The sequence below is a fragment of the Branchiostoma floridae genome, chromosome 5, assembly GCF_000003815.2.
Source record: "Branchiostoma floridae strain S238N-H82 chromosome 5, Bfl_VNyyK, whole genome shotgun sequence".
Taxonomy (NCBI): domain Eukaryota; kingdom Metazoa; phylum Chordata; class Leptocardii; order Amphioxiformes; family Branchiostomatidae; genus Branchiostoma; species Branchiostoma floridae.
In genome coordinates this window covers 27,450,598-27,469,345 of record NC_049983.1, presented here as the reverse complement: position 1 = coordinate 27,469,345, position 18,748 = coordinate 27,450,598, and the positions used below count along the sequence as shown (strand labels likewise).

Below are 18,748 nucleotides of genomic sequence, written 5' to 3'. Positions count from 1 at the left end.
TAAATATGTACAGAGTTACAACTTCGGGAATTGACAAAATAGCTTTGTCAACCATTGATTGTATTACACGAGTGGCACTGGGGTCTTAATTTATTGATAATTTTAAAAATATAGACATTTTACACTAAAGTTTGTTCTAGTCTCCTCTGCCGCCACCTGGGATCTATAGTAATATACGTCTTTGCTTGTGACGACATTCCGGGCGGCCGCGATACGCGACGTCGTCCCGAGGATGTAGAATAAGTTACGGTGTCCCCAGATGACCCTAGTCGGGCAGCCGCCAGTCTTTGTACAGAATTCCCATGGGGCGAAAAATCTCCCCTTGGCCAAAGCACTTTGTAGGAGCGACAGGGAGGGAGTTGAGCAGGTGGCACAGCCGAGAGCGTGGTTCTCCGTCCGTGGGTAGAATCTTTACGCTGGTACGTCATTGGAAAGATCCGTCATCGGAAAGGTACCGTCTTACCACACAACCGATTATCTTTTCTCACCAGCCAAAACTTTGGCAACAGAGTTCGCTGTCTTCTGATGAGGGCAGCTGACAAGTTGCCAAAATGTCGGCAGGCGAGAAAAACTCATTGGGTTGCAGGAAAAGGCGTTTACTTTTGAGAGGGTTGTCCTGGTTTGACGGAAACAAACCACCGGAATATCGTGTGTCCTGTTGTGTTCCTGGGATGTGGAATGGTCTGACTGTACTGGGACAGTGTTGATATAAGGCAACTGTAGAAAGTGGACTCCCCCGTTTACCAAGTTTGCACCCCCGCTAGAGCACGCCAAATGGTTTGGCCCTACGGTGTGGCGACAGCGGTGGTATGGCTGGTTCAGGGTGGTAGTTTAGCCCGTTTAGGGCGGTAGTATGACCAGGCCAGGGTGACTTGGATGCAGAATTCCAGCATGACAAACCGTCAACTTTTACACTGTTGCCTTTTCATTTCATAAAATATCAAGTTGGGAATTCCTTTTTCTATTGCACAAAGCCAAACACCCCACTTGTGTGGTTTCAAATTTACGTGTCGTTTGAGAAAAAACATGATTTCCCTTCAATTGGTGGTGTTTATTCGTCATAAAGCATTTACTGGTATATTTGACTATATAGAAGGTTATTAGATTTCCTCATTTTCCAAATGTAGGCAGACCAGCTTTCAGTACAAACAGACCAAAGCAGCCGAGGAAGGTATGAGAGTTTTGGCAAAGTGACCAACATTGTTGCAACAAAAAACAAAACAAAGTTGTTCAAAAATAGAGAAGTGGTCACTGTTTTTCTCAACTGGTCACATCATCTTTTTGAGTCGTCATATTTCTTCACTTTTCCCCATCCCTAAGTAATCTATGGAAGAGAGATGCCCATGAAATATTTGACCAAAGCAGCAGTTTAAGTTGTAGGAGGAGCTCATATTCTATGGTCAGGACTGGACGTCACATCCTGGTCACCCTGTCGCTGCGCCAAACACTCGGCTCTGGCCGGCTGAGGAGAAGTATCGGACTGTGGGGAGGAGGTCGACTTCAAGGAGACACGCCGCAGATGTCTTCACGATTCTGAGACGTTCTTCGACTGTCACAGTATTGAACATCTCCGGCGCGAGACGCCTCTGTCACGTGTCTGCGTATTTACTGGCAGTGGAAGACACTGGTAGGACACGAGTAGTAGAGTGGGAGCCTACAGGGCCTAGTGGGTGAGGGGGATCACATGGCGTTGGCTGGCTGTTGTGTCTGCTGGCCGTCCTCCCCCTGGGAGAACAGCTTCTGTCTCTGCGGCTGCTGAAGGAACAGCCCCTGGGCCATTCCCGTTACTGTCATCCCTCCCTGTGTGCTCTGCTGCGAGATTGGCACTCTCAGAAGTCCCTGCAGTGGACATAAAGGGAAACATTTAGGCCATTTGATAAACATTTAAAAAACATGACAAGATGAACACAATATCAAGACACGACACAGCAAAGGGTGAACGCTTGTGTATTCCAAACACAAAATCCCACCACACTTATTGAAAAGAGTAGGGGTCCTTTTCAGTGTGAGTGGTTCAAAACCTACAGTCCCATGGCCGAACCTGGGGCAATTACTGCTGTATTGAGGTCACCTGAGTGGCGATAAAAGGCAGCCGCTCCAGACCCTTGCGATTTAGCCTCTCCTTTTGTAAGACCCTCACAATTAAGCCTCTCAAAAGAGAGAGTAGAGGATCCACTCAATAATAAATGGCAGCTGCTCCAAACCCTTGCCTATTGTACGTTCAGGGAAATTCAGCCCCTGGCTGATAAGAGAGAGTAGTTAGCCCACCCAATAACCCTACCAGGGCTCGAAATACTGGGTGCATGTGCACCCAGGTGCACTCAAAATTGGAGCTGTGCACCCAATTATTTTCTGCGGGTGCAAAGGTTGCACCCAATATTTTCATAGGCTTATGTATGTAAAGATACGAAAACTATCTACATTTATGCAAAACCGTTTCCGACAAAACTTCAAGCTAGAGCAGGCTTGCACATGGTCACTAGCATGCTGTTGCGCCTCTTGCATTGCCACAAGGCCACGATAATTTTACCTTATATTATTACTACATGTACATTTGTATATCTATTTCATAGATCTAGACTCCATAATGTATGTGTGTTGTTAACTTGATTTATCTTGACTTGAATGTTACATTGATTATGATATCTGTTCTTGTATTTATGTATATTATGATTTGATGTATCATTGTTATGTTTAAGGTATGGCGGCTTCGAAAAGGTGTCTTTTGACACCTGTTCCGCCATACCCTCCAGTGTGGAGAATCCAAATAAATAAAAAATAAATAAATAAAGATATCAAAGTATACTAGTATACATCATATTCTTGACATCTAAGTGTTAGAAAGATAATAAAAATGCCTGTCATGGTACTTGATGAAAACATAACTAAGTTTTGTTATCAGGTTTTTCTGACATTCTACTTAAATTCAAGTGGTGCACCAAAAAATTTTTTGGTGCACCCAATTTTTTAAGCTGAAAATGAATTTCGAGCCCTGCCTACAATACCCACACCTGACACACACGGACACGAAGACAAGGTGGCATACTTGCCTCACCTGCTGCATAGGGAAGGGTGGTGGGGGCTGCTTGGCCCCCCCTCCTGGCCTCTGCTGACCCCCCGAGTACACTTGGTGGTTGTAGATGGCATGTTGGTTGCTATGGGAGGACTTACCTAAACAAACAAACAAACAAACAGACAAAACAAGCTTGTAGTACCATCTAGCCAGCAGCAGTGGAAAACAACACACAGTCATGAGAAGTTGAGTTATGAATCTGCATCAAAGATAAACTATCCTCCTTAGAATAATTCTAAGTGGACTAGCACTACCACCAGGAAGCAGTACAACAATACTAGGACATTATTTTGAACCTCAAGCGAGGAAGTCTTGTGAAAATGGAGCCATAAATGAATACATCAGTCAGTTATGTCAACATCCAACAAGAACATTTTGTACAAATCTACAAAATGAATCAAGCAACGTGATTACTTCTCTCCAGAGCTAGAAGCTTCAGATAGCAGCCACCATCATCTCAAGTAACTGTAGGGCTGATATCAATAAGGATTTTACCATGGTCAATATTGATCTAAGGAGGTCATATATATCACGTAAAGCTAAGGGCACAACCCCCCGTACATGCAAATAAGTGCTGTCTACGTGCCAAAACCCGGTTAGTACCGCCTCAGTACGAACTCGTAGGGAATCCGACGGATTTTGGAGCACACAGACACACTTTAAGTGCAGGCAAAACTTTGTGTTCCATCGAGCTGTGGATTTGCCACTCGTGTCAGTACGGACGACGCGTGTGCCCTGTACAGCCTGAATGTTTTCAGAAATACGTGGCGGACGTGGCCTCCAAAAAAAATGTATGGCGGGTTGTGCCCTTAGCTTAAGGAAGGTATGCTCCATACTTGCGAGGCTGGGGGACCGTCTGTGCTGGTCCAGGTGCTGTTTGTGAGCTGCGATGGCGATGTGTTTCTGGAACTGGGCGTTGGCGCGCAAGGAGGGCGACGACGTGCTTCCACCTGCAACGGGGAAAACACAAAATCCGACAAAATTAGCCAACAAAGTGTGGAGAGATTTGTTTCCACCAAACAACCTTGATAGACTATAGAAGGGAGCTTATATTTGCATTTTTAAATAATCTAGGGAAAACATAATAAATTTGAATCTATCTGGTTCAAGGTCTGTGCAAAATTGGTTGAGAAGAGGTGCATTTTACCTTTCAGTCCCACAGATCCCACTGTCTGAGACTTGTCCAAAATCAGGGGTGTGTATTTTAATTGGGGTGCGTACTTTGTCCAAGAAAATACGGTTCTTACTTTGGCTGTACTTGGCAATATTCGACATGTGTCCACTATTACTTACTTTGGCTGTACTTGGCAATATTCGACATGTGTCCACTATTACTTACTTTGGCTGTACTTGGCAATATTCGACATGTGTCCACTATTACTTACTTTGGCTGTACTTGGCAATATTCGACATGTGTCCACTATTACTTACTTTGGCTGTACTTGGCAATATTCGACATGTGTCCACTATTGCTTACTTTGGCTGTACTTGGCAATATTCGACATGTGTCCACTATTGCTTACTTTGGCTGTACTTGGCAATATTCGACATGTGTCCACTATTGCTTGGTGAGACGTCTGTAGACCCGGGACTCGGTGACGAGCTGTGCTGGCCCGGACTGATGACGTTGACGTTCTGGTAGTGGTTGATGGTGGGAGGGAAGCCCTTCATCCCCACCCCCGGGGGGGACGGACCGATACCGTTGGGCAGCGGAGAGCTGTCCGCGATCTGAGGGCTGATGGAACCCTGCGGAACGAAACACACAACAACATTCACACAAGTGTACAGCTGGAAATATTCATGGTGGTTTTGTTTTCGCTGTGCCCTATACTGCAAACTCACGAAAATGTGAAGATTTTCGAAATGTATTATTACTGAACTACTTAAGTCTTTCCACATCAAACCCTCAATACAGGCTTCACAATAACATTTGACTTGGATTGTGTGTAATGGTTTTAATTTCGTGGTAACCTCTGCACTGCGACATCACGACATCAGGAAGCTCTCTGATTGCATTACTACGAATTGTTTCAATTGCAAGTTTGAAACACTGCAAAAACTTTCTGTCAGACACAACACGGTTCCAGATGCCTTCTTGTAATCTTTTTTTGTTAAGAAGTCAAAATGAAGAGGAAGGGGGTGGGGCAAAATAGGAACAAACGCAACTCTGCATGTTGTCATGATGCAGTTTGAAAAGGTTAAACACTGACAGCTACTATCCAGCTACTTATTCACTTTTGTATGGAGTGTTTGGTATTTCGTTTTTTCACTCTTTGCTTCAGATCTGAGATCTACAAAAAGATGTTGTCTTTGATTACAAGATAACACATCTTTACATAAAAAATCCTGGCATGCCACTGCTACCCAAACTCACCGGTCTGAAGAGAGGACTGGGTGTAGTGGAAGGACTGGGCTGCAGAGGAGAGAAAGAATTGTTCCCGACGCCGCCCGACGCGCCCCCCGTCCCGCCCTGAGACTGTCCCGACGAGCTTTTGGCGGACTTGTGTGAGGAGTGTGTCCCGTTGGATGGCTTGCTTTTCGACTTGGCGCTGGAACTTGACGAGCTGCTTCTCTTGCGAGATTTGGCACTAGAGCTTGCTGCGTGACTACTACTACTGACGCTACCTGTGCTGCATATGGCGCCGGCGGCATTACCGCTCGCGCTCTCTCGACTAGGAGTCCTTTGGACCACGCCGCTGCCCACGTTAATGACCTGCCCGTTAACCAGAGGGTCGATGTTGGTGACCACGATGCTGAGACCCTTGATGGAGTCTCCCAGGGTGGTGGAGATGGCGGGCGTGCCCTTCGCCATGCCCAGCCGCGCCAGGTGCTCCTTGGTGGCGGCCTGCGCGGTGATATGCGGGATATTGCTGCTGATGGTGTAGCCGGTGGGCGTGGAGAGCGACACCGCCCCGTTTGCACTCGTGAGGTAGACGCCAGAATTGTTCATGCTAAGGCTGACGTCCGGCGGCGCGGAGGTCCCGCCACCGCCGCTGCTGCCACCAGATTTCTTCTTCTTGCTCTTGCTGGAGCCCGACTCCTTCGTCTTCCTGGACTTGGACTTGTTGGAGGCGGGGGGGACGGGCTTGGCCAGCGGGAGGTCCCAGGGCTGTGCCAGCAGGGGCGGCTTGTACCCCCCCAGGTCTAACGTTGGGCCGATCCGCGAGGGGTCGTAGGGGTCGAACGGAGGCTCCTGGTGCTCCGTGGTGGACTGGTGAAGGGACTCGACCGGCTCCGACGCTGGTCTCCTGGGATGGAGTAAAAATGACTGGCTTATTATTTCAACTAACATCACATTCAACACCATGAATAAACAAAGGTTCAAACAAACAGACTATAGCGGTCACAATACGGCAAATTGTGGTATGACTTACAGTATTAAAGTCAATCATGGAGATTTATACAGATGTTGGTATCCTGGGGGGTTTGGTTTAGCAAACTTGAGTAAAACTTTCAAACATTCATAGAATCTTTTTCGTTATTACAGCACATCAAGATAAAAAGGCAGTTAACGAGCCAGTAGGTTACAGACTACTTGTTAGTGGAATACAGTGGAATTCGCTTATTTGGATAGCTCATTTGTCAGCGCATTTTATCCAATAGTCCGAAGTATCCAACAGTCCGAAGTTGGGCCACTAACGCCCCGAAGGGAGCCGGGAGGGGGGCAAATATAGGATTACTACTACGCAAGACACAAACACCACACATACGATACGGAACTTCATTTACAAAACTTTTGAATCAGACATTTGTTCATCTGGAGCAGTAGTAGTCTAAGCAGTAGTTATTAATAACCTACAGCACTGTTTTGAACAAATGGAACGTCAACTGTTTGAATCTACAACATCACTAAATAGCCAGCAAAAGATCGAACAGATTCCAGTTACAAGCTTTACATAATTATACGTTCCGATATTATACAATTTACGTGCGCTGATAAATCTAATAAAGATTTTTAAGTCGGTGGCTAAATGAACATGTAGAAAAATACGCTTGACTCGCACTGCCGAGAGCATGAACCACAACAAAGGCAAACACAAAAATTATGTTGATTTCGTAATTTTGAGCAAAATGACGGTACATATTGGAGAGATAAACTCTTCACCTTCTTATTTACATCTTGTGTCCACAAGTTACGCTGAACTTTTAAACTCGACGCCGTCTTTTGCGGTGGAAGACGGAAAATTTTACTTTCAAAACATTTAAAATGGCGTCGCAGCGTGGCTTGAGATATCCCGCCATTCAATGCGGCTGATTGCAACATCACAGTTCATTGACCCTGTTGCGTTATGTGCACTGTAAAAATCTACGTAGTGCAGCCGAAATCAGCTTAATAATGAGACAGTGGATCTATAAAAACACATTTTGTAGGGTAAACCAAGTTTAGACGTTGTCTGAAGGGGAAATATGAACTCAAAAGCGTGTTGACGTTCCCATGACGTTCGCCCATCATGCCTTACGGCAACCTATCAAAATGGCGCCTAACCAATGTTCGCACGCTACCGCAGCAGCATTGGCAAGATTTTCGGTGGAATCTACCTATCTTACGGTCCTTTTCATGATTAAATGCCTTCGGTCATACAGTTGTTGGTTAATTTTTGCCTCATTTTGTAAGTTTTAGCGTATATTTTCCCGTTTTATTCGCTATAATTTGACGTAATTCTATCCAAAAACCCGAAGTTTGAGACCGGGGGTTATCCAATTCTGCAAAGCCTTATACAATAGAATGAATGGCAAATGGTTTGGGATTTCGCAATTCTATGCAATTACCCGAATTATCCAAAAAGGCGTAATACGAATAATTGGAATCCACTGTATTAACAAATGACCAATACTTTGTCTTAACTCCCAGCATTTACAGTTTCACCTGATTTGCAGTTCTTCTGTAACTCACTAGGAGGCACGCATTCTTCAGAACAAAACTAAATGACTACTTGAGGCACAGATTTACAAAATTCAGGAATGTCTGACAAGGAAGAAATTCCACTGTAAAAGTCATTGTTGATCAATTTGTATCAGGTTGCAGAGTATGGCACTCTTAGCGAGTGCACCCCAAACCATTTGCAAAAATGTGCTCCCCCTAGTAATACACAAAAGAACTGCACCTTAGATGACAGCATGCCCATACATCCATGAGGACTACAATCTACCATTGCTATGGATATTGTAGTGCAGTACATGAAGTTGGTGCCTTACTTGAGAGGAGGTGAGTGTAGCTGCCGCTCTAACAACGCTGTGAACGCCGATCTCAGCAGGTCTGTTCTCCTGCTGAACATGTAGCACCCCTTCCCGAACCTCCGCGCACCGAACGCACACATCTGCACAGGGGAGAACAACACTGGTTATACTGAACATGTAGCACCCCTTCCCGAACCTCCGCGCACCGAACGCACACATCTGCACAGGGGGAGAACAACACTGGTTATACTGAACATGTAGCACCCCTTCCCGAACCTCCGCGCACCGAACGCACACATCTGCACAGGGGGAGAACAACACTGGTTATACTGAACATGTAACACCCCTTCCCGAACCTCCGCGCACCGAACGCACACATCTGCACAGGGGGAGAACAACACTGGTTATACTGAACATGTAGCACCCCTTCCCGAACCTCCGCGCACCGAACGCACACATCTGCACAGGGGGAGAACAACACTGGTTATACTGAACATGTAACACCCCTTCCCGAACCTCCGCGCACCGAACGCACACATCTGCACAGGGGGGAACAACACTGGTTATACTGAACATGTAGCACCCCTTCCCGAACCTCCGCGCACCGAACGCACACATCTGCACAGGGGGGTATAACATCACCAGTTTCAGAAATGCACACTTTTCGAACTCTTACATAATTTTGATGCAAATGCTGAAATTTTGCACAATTTGAAGCAATTCAATTACCTTCTAACAAACTGAACAATAGCTAACACTGATGTAAATGATCGTGTTAACTTATCGTGAAAATATGCTTTTAAAAAGGTAGAGATGGAGGGACAGTACATTATCTATCACAGTGGATCTGGGGTGGTTGAGTATGTAGGGACAGTACATTACTCACCGTGGTGGGTCTGGGGTGGTTGAGTATGTTGGGACAGTACATTACTCACCGTGGTGGGTCTGGGGTGGTTGAATATGTGGGGACAGTACATTACTCACCGTGGTGGGTCTGGGGTGGTTGAATATGTGGGGACAGTACATTATTTATCACAGCAGGTCTGGGGTGGTTGAGTATGTGGGGACAGTACATTACTCACCGTGGCGGGTCTGGGGTGGTTGAGTATGTGGGGACAGTCCAGGTTCTCGTTGCTATCTGCCTCCTCTTCCCCCTCCCCATCGCTGCCAGGGCGAGCCTTGGGCTCCGGGGAGGCGTGCCTGGAGTCGGCAGGCTGTCCTGAGGGCTGGAATGATGGCCTGGGTGGTGAGGGGGCAAAAAACATGCATCTCAATACAGTTTTAGTTTACTGAAAACTCATTTTTAACTAGGCATTCAAAAGGCAAGCACAGGTAGTCCTGTGGCCTATTTGCGACAGTAGGATGCTGCAGTGGAGCCCAACCCTCTCTTTCCACACCTTTTATATTTGTACCTTCCCATCAAAAGTCAGGTACCCATTTCTACTCCTGGGTGGAGTGAGGCAAGTGTTGTAAAGTGTCTGGCAAGGAATAACAGGAATTGACCCCATGACCCCTGATCCCGCAAGCTAGTGTTAAACAGCATGTACTGAGTTAATGCATAAGAAAAACTCTTGTGCTCTTTTTACATTAATCATTCATCAGTTTTTCCTCACTTTGTCCTATGAAAGAAAATTTGCCAAATCCCATCACTGAGCTGCCCATGACTAGAGCATACTGGGTATGTGGGAACAGTACATTACTCACAATCAGTTTTAGCTTACTGAAAGCTCATCTGTAACTAGTCAACATTCAAAAGGCAAGCACAAGTAGTCCCAATGGCAAGGACTAGGGTGAGAAGCCAAACTTTTAGTGTCAGAATTGTCTCTCACTGTAACTCTGTACCAGACACAGTTACGGCTGATAGCGTTAACCAGTTCAAGTCTAGGCTAGATAAATAATGGGAAATTTGCAGGTATGTCACATGAAAAGCGAAGACAAGGACACAACAGGCGGACGCCTTCTCACCTGTATCCAGTATGAAGCTATGAAAACTGACCTTTGGAATACGGAGTTGACCCCCGGGGATGACCGCGGGGCGGGTTTGGTGGGGGAGGTGATTTTCTGAGGCACAATCTCGGGGGCGAAGGCTGCGGAGTGGGCTGAGAGCGAGGCGAGTCGCTGGTGCTCCTTCAGTTTGTTCTCCATCTCCTTCTCGCGCTCACGCTCGCGCGCCCGCGCTTTGTGTTCCGCCAGAAGCTCGTCAAACGGTTTTCTCCTCTGCGGAACCGCTCTTCTCAGGGACAAGGCATGGGTCTGGGGGAACACCAATCAATAATCAATTATCATTAACCAATAATCTATCAATAATCAATACTTCTGTTCTCAGGGGAACAGCTCTTCTCAGGGACAAGGCATGGGTCTGGGGGAACACAATCAATAATCAATTATCATTCATCAATAATCTGTCAATAATCAATACTTCTATTCTCTGGGGAACAGCTCTTCTCAGGGACAAGGCATGGGTCTGGGGGAACAACAATCAATAATCATTAACCAAAAATCAATCATTATAATCAATAATCTATCAATAATCAATACTTCTGTTTTCTGGGAATGCACACATGTCTGGGGCTGTTTGGTGCTTCTTTAAGGTTTCTCTTGTTGCTCAGATGTTCTTTCAAGACTTTTTTTGTAGACTAGAACTGCATTAATTAGCTTGCTTGCTTGACTGTTCTTCAAGATTTCTTAGTAACTCGGAGCTCTGTAAGATTTGTTTCACTTTTCAAATTTCTGCAAATCTTTTGGCTGTTCCTTAATACCTATACTTCTTTGTTTGTTTCTTCTTTCGTTCTTTCTTCTGTGATTGAAAATGCTAGATTTCATTTATTTATTTAGTTTGCCAGTAGAGCTCAACTCAGGGCCGAGACCTGTTTTTCAGGTGCCACAGAAATCCTCAAGAGGATATCACAGAGCAGTCATGAAGACATAACAGGTTTAGAGAAGGTACAACAGATAACAAATGAAGGAGCTCTTGGGCAGAACATCTGATTGGGGAACCACAGCAGCTTTATTGCACCACACATTTGCTCCAATAACTTACATTACAGTATCTACAGAAGAAATAACACACGAACAAATGTGGGTAGCACCGAGTGTTGAGTTTTACTCACTTTGCATGTTAACGATCTCGTGCACGGCTTCTTCATGTCAGGTAACCAGACACCGCAGTGCTTGTTGGGGTCGTATTCTCGGTCTGCGCAGGAAAGAAACAGGGAAAATAGGATCAAATACAGCGTTACGATAAACATAGTCATCGTACGACTGTTATTGTTATGAACATTTACTTCCAAATTTTTCAACCCTAAGTAAAAACTGTAATGTGATACCAAATTAGGCCTGCTCACAACAGAACTTTGGTGAAGTCCTGACCAAATACAAACTTTGGTGTGAGGCTGGTCCAAACACAAACTGAGGTGAGAGACCACATAAGACCTACTCACAGCAAAAGGCTTGTGTTAGACCTGTATTAATATGACCTTTGAACTTTGGCATCAGACCACCAGGGAGCTGTCCTAACATGAACTTTGGTGTGAGACTGATTCTAACACAAACGGAGGTGAGAGACCACATGGGACCTGTCTAAACACAGACTGTTGACAGAACAAACACTTCACCTTTGTTGTTCCCAAAATAACACCTGGTCACACCTGCCTTACCTGCCATGCACACCTGGCCCGCAGGTGTGACACAAACAATGGCCACTTTAACTTAAGACAGTCAAGTTCATAAAGTCAAGGGCAAAGCACTTCTAGTTAGAAGCACTTCATTTCAACTTGATACTACTAGAGACAGTTAAGTTCCCATGTCTTTTATCTTATGACTTTCTTCCTGTATCTTGTACATTGTAGGTGTTTTACCTGACTCACAAATTTGTCAAGCTTCCAAAGTTCTATAGATTATTGTCATTATTGGACAGGTATATTTTGTACAGTGACAGGTACGATGTATGTTTATGGGGTGACAATTTGAAAAGGTGACAACCATCTATTTTGTCACCACACCAACAGATGTGTTTAGCTACAAGCAAGGCTGTCTCACTCTCAACCTTTGAACTTTTATGGTCCCATTCATTGTTTGGGAGTCCATATTATTCATTGTCATGTCATGAAGTTCAGATTCATTAGACAATGTAGTTCAGATTTATTAGTTCAGATTCATTAGACAATGTAGTTCAGATTTATTAGTTCAGATTCATTAGACAATGTAGTTCAGATTTATTAGTTCAGATTCATTAGACAATGTAGTTCAGATTTATTAGTTCAGATTCATTAGACAATGTAGTTCAGATTTATTGGAGAATGTGTCTGTCCCAATAAGCACATTTTTAACCTAGGAGGATGGGACGGGTCCGGAGACAGCTCCAGTTGTAATACTAATAAACACTACAAAAACAAACAAGCTGCACGATCCCTGGTTGTAATAAAAAAACACCAAATAAAAACAAGCAAGTTGCACTAGAGACAGCCCTTGTTGTAATAAACAATAAACAAAAACAAACACATTTCACTAAAGACTAAACAAAAACAAACAAGTTGCACTAAACACCAAACAAAAACAAAAACAAGTTGCACCGACCTTTCAGAGGTATTTTTCTCTCCTTGTCGAAGCTACTTTTGGAAGAGTAGGAGGAGGAAGTGGACTTTTTGCTATTGCTGGATTTCTTGGAGGCGGCTGAGGAGGCGGACTTCTTGAGCGCGGTGATGTCTGCCGTCCGGTCCAGCGCCACCACCGGCACCAGGTGGTTCAGCTTCATGCCGGAGGACTTGGCTGTCCGGTTGGCGGGTAGAGTCGGGCGGGGGTTGCCATGGTGAGGTGAGGTCAGACCTGGAGGTCGCCCGGTCGGGATCATGGTCGCGGTGCGCAGGGACGAGGCGTCCGAGTCTTTACCGCCATGTCGGTGCTCTGAGGAAAACACAACAGAAAAAAAAACGTTAATAAAGATCTTGAACCCTGTATTGTACATCTTAGTCATTACTGGTTCCTTTGTGACAAGCTCTTGGGTCACTGCATCTGCTTGGGACGTGCCCTGGACCAAAACAAACCCATGGAGTCAGGATGAGTTAGTAGTGAAGAACAATGTATATGGGATTAATAGCTTGTACAACGTCTTGTAACTGGTTTTGTTCTTGTCATTTGAAACAGAGTTTCTACAGAGTATCAGGCTCCATAAATGTCAAGTTCAATCCCAAAGACAACCCTCCCCAGGGTTGACATGCCACGCCTCCAGCCTGACCTTACACCAGGGTCATGTCGAATTCTCAAGGTCAGGGCAGAGGTCAAGCCTAGGGGAAGCCACAGAGGTCACACCAAGGTCATCTCAGAGAGATTTATTGTGAAGGTCACAAACAAAATGGATTCTCACAAAAGTCCCCTAACCCCACTGTGTACATTAAGGCATCGTAGTTACCAGTCTGGGAGAAAGATGCTTTCCTATGTTTACAACTATGACACATCCCAAGTGTTATTTCATAAAGTCTGATAGATTTTGTTGCAAGGAGAGAGAAACACATGATCTGCAATAAAACCACTCAGTATGCAGTAACACTCAGTTCACATTGTTTTTCCAATACCCAGTAGTTTATACCTGTAGATAACGTAATATACCAGAACAAGTGGAACATACAATCGAAATCGAACGAAACAGGGAACTTTGAACCACAGATTGCATGCCAGGATGACAGGACACAGTTTGGCTATCCGTTTGTATGTTTACACACTGATCCTTACACAGGACTTATCAGTATCCACATAACCCACAGTAATACACACACTGACATAGAAACATGTTTAAAATAGACCCCACAGGGCAATATCTGTATCTAGAACATCCATCACTAATATAACACACCAACAGGCAGGCCATGTATTTTTGTGTAAGATACAGACAGAACCATGTACACCCGGTATCCTGTAGGGTAGTATCTGTATATCTGTATCTACATCCATCACTAATATATTGCACAAGCTTGTCAGGTGGGTGGCAATCCGATCTACTGCCTTATGCATCTCCACTGTTCCTAAAGGCCATATGATGTATTTTTGTGTAAGATACAGACAGAACTAAGTATACCCACTACCCAATCAGTATCTGTACATACATACATCACTAAAATAACATACCAGCTTGGCAGCCAACAACTGGATTCATTATAATGTACATCAACCATCTAAAGTGCAGTAAGTTATTTAGCTATGATCCACACAGAACCAGGTAAACCCGCTACCCTGCAGGGCAATATCTGTATCTGTATCTGCATCCATCACTAATATAACACACCAACTTGACAGCAAAACAACTGGCTTCACTACACATGATATAGCATCTTGTACCAAAGTGCTATATACAGGGCAGTATCTATATCTGCATCCATCACTAATATAGCACAAGCTCGGCAGGTGGGTGACAATCGGCTCTACTGCCTTATGCATCTCGACAGTTCCTGAAGGCTATATACAAAAACATGTATTTTTGTGAAAGATACAGAACCATGTATACCCGCTACACTGCAGGGCAATATCTGTATCTGTATCTGCATCCATCACTAATATAACACACCAACTTGCAGCCAACAATAGGCTCTAAATATAGCAGCATAAGCTAGCACCTTGTACCAAAGTGCTGTATACCCTACCCTACAGTGCAGTACATGTATCTGTATCTGTATCACTATCAATCACTATAATACAACATACCAGCTGCTAACAACTTGCTCTAATATAGCTACCATCTTGTAACAAAACGCTGTATACCCTACCCTACAGTGCAGTACATGTATCTGTATCTATATCACTATCTACACCAATCACTATTAAAGTATTATACAATATACCAGCAGGCAACAACTGGCTCTACCACATCAAGCACCTTATTTTGGTTATACTGTCTATTATTTTTCATCTGCGATACAAACAGCACCATATAAAAACTGATATCCTGAGGGTATCGATATCTGTTAGAGTTACCTGTATCTGTATCTGTACAACTACAAGACAGCCAGTTATAATCTTTGGCAGAACACTAGCATTGCAGGTATATATATGTGGCTGCTATATCATTTTTAACCAATTTCTATACCAAAGCAATAATCATATTTAAATCCAAGATTTGCACTAAAAAATGGAAGGCTACATAAAGTTATTTCTTTGTCTCCTGGTACATTGTTTTTTGTAAAAAAAAAACTTGCAATAGGAAAACATAAAAGAAGAAGGCTTGGAGAAGACCTTGACTTCATTCACTCCCTTCAGTGCACATCAAGCTACAGAATTTCCCTACAACTGTTTCATGTGGATATCCTTTTTTTAAAATCTAAGAACCAACATATTACCTTGCTGTGGCCTTACTGAATCCCTGCCATGAAATCCCAGTAGTTAATCCTTGTCCTGCCCACAGAAACTAGATCTCCAGTTCTACTCATGGAGAAAGGACTTCCACAGCCTGCCAAAATAACGTCAATACTGCCAGCACTCCAAACACATTACCCCAGAAATTAATCAGTAATTAAGCCAGTTAACGATCCTGCTGCACATGGTTCAACCTCAGAAACAGATCGATTAGCACAAACCTCTTCAAAAGCTGCTTTTAGCGAACATTAATCATTGGAAAATAGACATTTTCCCCAATAACCTGTCAACGTGACAGATTATTATCAGGTCTTTCTGCAGGTTTTCTGATTTGGGACACCACAGCCCAAAGGTCACTGACCTTATAACCCTGTACAGATACAGACTGATTCCTCTGGGGACTGTACAGGCATCACTTGGGGGATGGACATTCATTTCTTTGGGGACTGTACATTAGACAATAATTGGAAGCAGACAAAAAGATTGACAAAGAAAAATCTGTACAAAGATCATTATCCAAATTTCAGTCTTGCATCACAAATCTACATATTATAAATTCTACAACTTAGTACAAGGAATTGTTTGGAAAATGTTTTATCCAAATGCACAAGATATTCCAAGCTTCACTCCCATGAGTTGCTTCCGTCTGAAGGCACTTAACCGAAGCCACAGTTGACACTACTGTTCTGAGCAAGTCTTTAAACCTTCAAACCATCAGATATTCAATTATATTCCTGGACGGAGGCCATTTTCCCCTGTGTTGTCATCACGTAGACCCCAGGTGAAGGTGGCACAGTCTGTCAGTTTCCATTTTAAACTAGTCCGATGGCTGGTTACAGGCAGCAAATTGTAATACATGTATCCTTTAACCATATACAGTGTACAGCAAACCATTACATAAACACTGTATCACCAAATCACACAGCATAAAGCAAGATTGTATTCCAATATTGGCAATAATAATATCAAACATCTGCGACAAATTTACAGGAACAAAAAATGATTTCATGCCACATCCCTTCCCAAATGCTGGTATGTATACAGATTATATTATATAATCTTAATACAAATTCCAAATATAATCATTGTAATAAAACTAAACCATTGCTATCAGGCTTGACGGTAAAATATAATAAATATGATGATGTATAATATTATTTTAGTCTAGATACAAATTACATAATATTGTCTTTACAACAAATCTAAAACAATTGCTACACCACAACTAGCTAACATCACAGCAAATATGATGAACAGGGTCATTTTGTAACCATGCCCTTTTGTGAATGTCAGAACAACAAACATTTAACCATTTATTAATTGAAATTATATTAAAGTAGCAAAACCATTACTGACAAATTTCATGAGGCTTGGAATGATCTTGTAATCAATTTCCTATAAATATCAGTTTACACAGGCACCCAGTCATATAGTCATCAAAATTACAAACAATTATCATCATTTTCTAGCAAAATCCGTTATCGATAAATCTAATGCAACACGAAGGGAAGCTTATGATTTCATAATATCATTAACAAATAACAGCATACAAACGTCTAATCGCCTAGATATAAATTACATCAAATGAGATCACCATCAACAAACCACCAAAATATGTCATGCATAAAATTGTAATGATCCTGTAATCATTTCTTATGACAATAACAGCACACACAAACACTGAGCACTGGAAACTGACACAACAAAAACCATCCTGGAGGAATTTTAGGAGATGAGCCACATAATTTTCTAATCGTACCGCTTGATGAAAAACATCATACACAACCTGCCAGCTGCGGGGATCTGGATCGTAACTCACGGCGGTCCCTGCCTGCTGGGCGAATCAAACGGCTCGACACGACAATAACAGATCGATAACGATTACCTCGCCAGCAGCCGCGGCCATCTAAATATCCCCCGCAAATTATCCCAGCATTCCGTCCGATAAATTACACAAGGGCCTCGCCTTATACCATAAATATGCTCCTGATAGTCTCTGAGCTGGAACAGGTTTGTTACAGGGTACTGAACTGCTGGTGTTTCGTAACATCAGCTATGATTGGTAAGGTGTAGTTCCCTGAGCACATATGATGGAATGTTTGCAGAAATTTCATTCTTATAGAATACTGAAAATTCAGTGTGCTCAGTCAGTCACATAGCAAGAACAGATATGTTACCAAACAGTGGCATAGGGAGCCAATCTCACAACAATTCCCGGATTCCCAGAATGGAAATTTCCACTCCTTAAACCCCATCAATAAAGCTGTGATTCGACACGGAGCCACGTGCAAACCTGCACGTCTAACACTCAGGCCCAGCATGTTTAAGTAATCACATAAAAAAACGTTCTTCTAACCACAAGAGTTCAAAGCTCTCATTCATAGCTCTGTGAAATATTCAGAGTTTCTCGTTAGTCTTGTTTAATTGCAAGTTAATAATCAAGGGTACAGGTTTTCATTAACTTAACATGTGTCCAATGACCATTTCCTGTCACTATAAGGTGAACATGTCTTGCATATAGAAAATACAGTCTTTTACAGAACTGTGAAAAAAAAACCTGACAGTACCTCCCACTGAATTGATTAGCCTCTTCCTTTGACTCCGTGACCTGGAATGTCTGTCACCTCTGAACTTGGCTATCCCAGAAAGTCATTGCAGTGACACTATCTTCCCATTCACTTCTTGTCCCTCTATTGACAGTGTATTCAAATAAAGAGGAACACACAAGAATACAAACATCAAGTTACACTGAAAACGACATTTTGAGGTGATCAAAAACCCTCCCTCTAAGAAATCATAACTCATTTATAACCTACCCATCTCCATCCCAGGGTACCCTCACCAACCTACCCATCTCTATCCCAGGGTAGCCTCACCATCCCTGACCTACATACAGCATGTAAACAAACACCGCCCCACCATGACACATGATACAGGCCAGGATAGGCACAAGCTAACTCACTGATTGGCCCCAGTCAACATCCCCTTCTGGGAGCCCAGCTCCAGAATTATCACTGTCAAGGTCACGCATAAACTGGGCCATTCCACTGTGTTAGAGGGGTGACCTGTGGGAGGGAGGGTTATGTACAGGCCTGACAGAGATGGATTAGTCCCCAGGGTCAGGGTGGGGTCAGAGGTCACAGCACAGCAAATTCA

At 43.6% G+C, this 18,748-nt stretch overlaps 1 protein-coding gene across 1 annotated transcript in view; it reads right to left on the bottom strand.

Moving 5' to 3' along the window:
• LOC118415143 (ataxin-7-like protein 1) overlaps positions 1-18,748 on the bottom strand; it is a gene marked incomplete in the record, with an annotated part of 119,758 nt that overhangs the window by 547 nt on the left and 100,463 nt on the right. Inside the window, 10 exon segments of the mRNA XM_035819512.1 lie at positions 81-1,839; positions 3,056-3,171; positions 3,910-4,023; positions 4,597-4,819; positions 5,448-6,321; positions 8,270-8,391; positions 9,334-9,490; positions 10,248-10,504; positions 11,362-11,444; positions 12,827-13,153. Coding sequence (XP_035675405.1) covers positions 1,681-1,839; positions 3,056-3,171; positions 3,910-4,023; positions 4,597-4,819; positions 5,448-6,321; positions 8,270-8,391; positions 9,334-9,490; positions 10,248-10,504; positions 11,362-11,444; positions 12,827-13,153 — 2,432 coding nt within the window.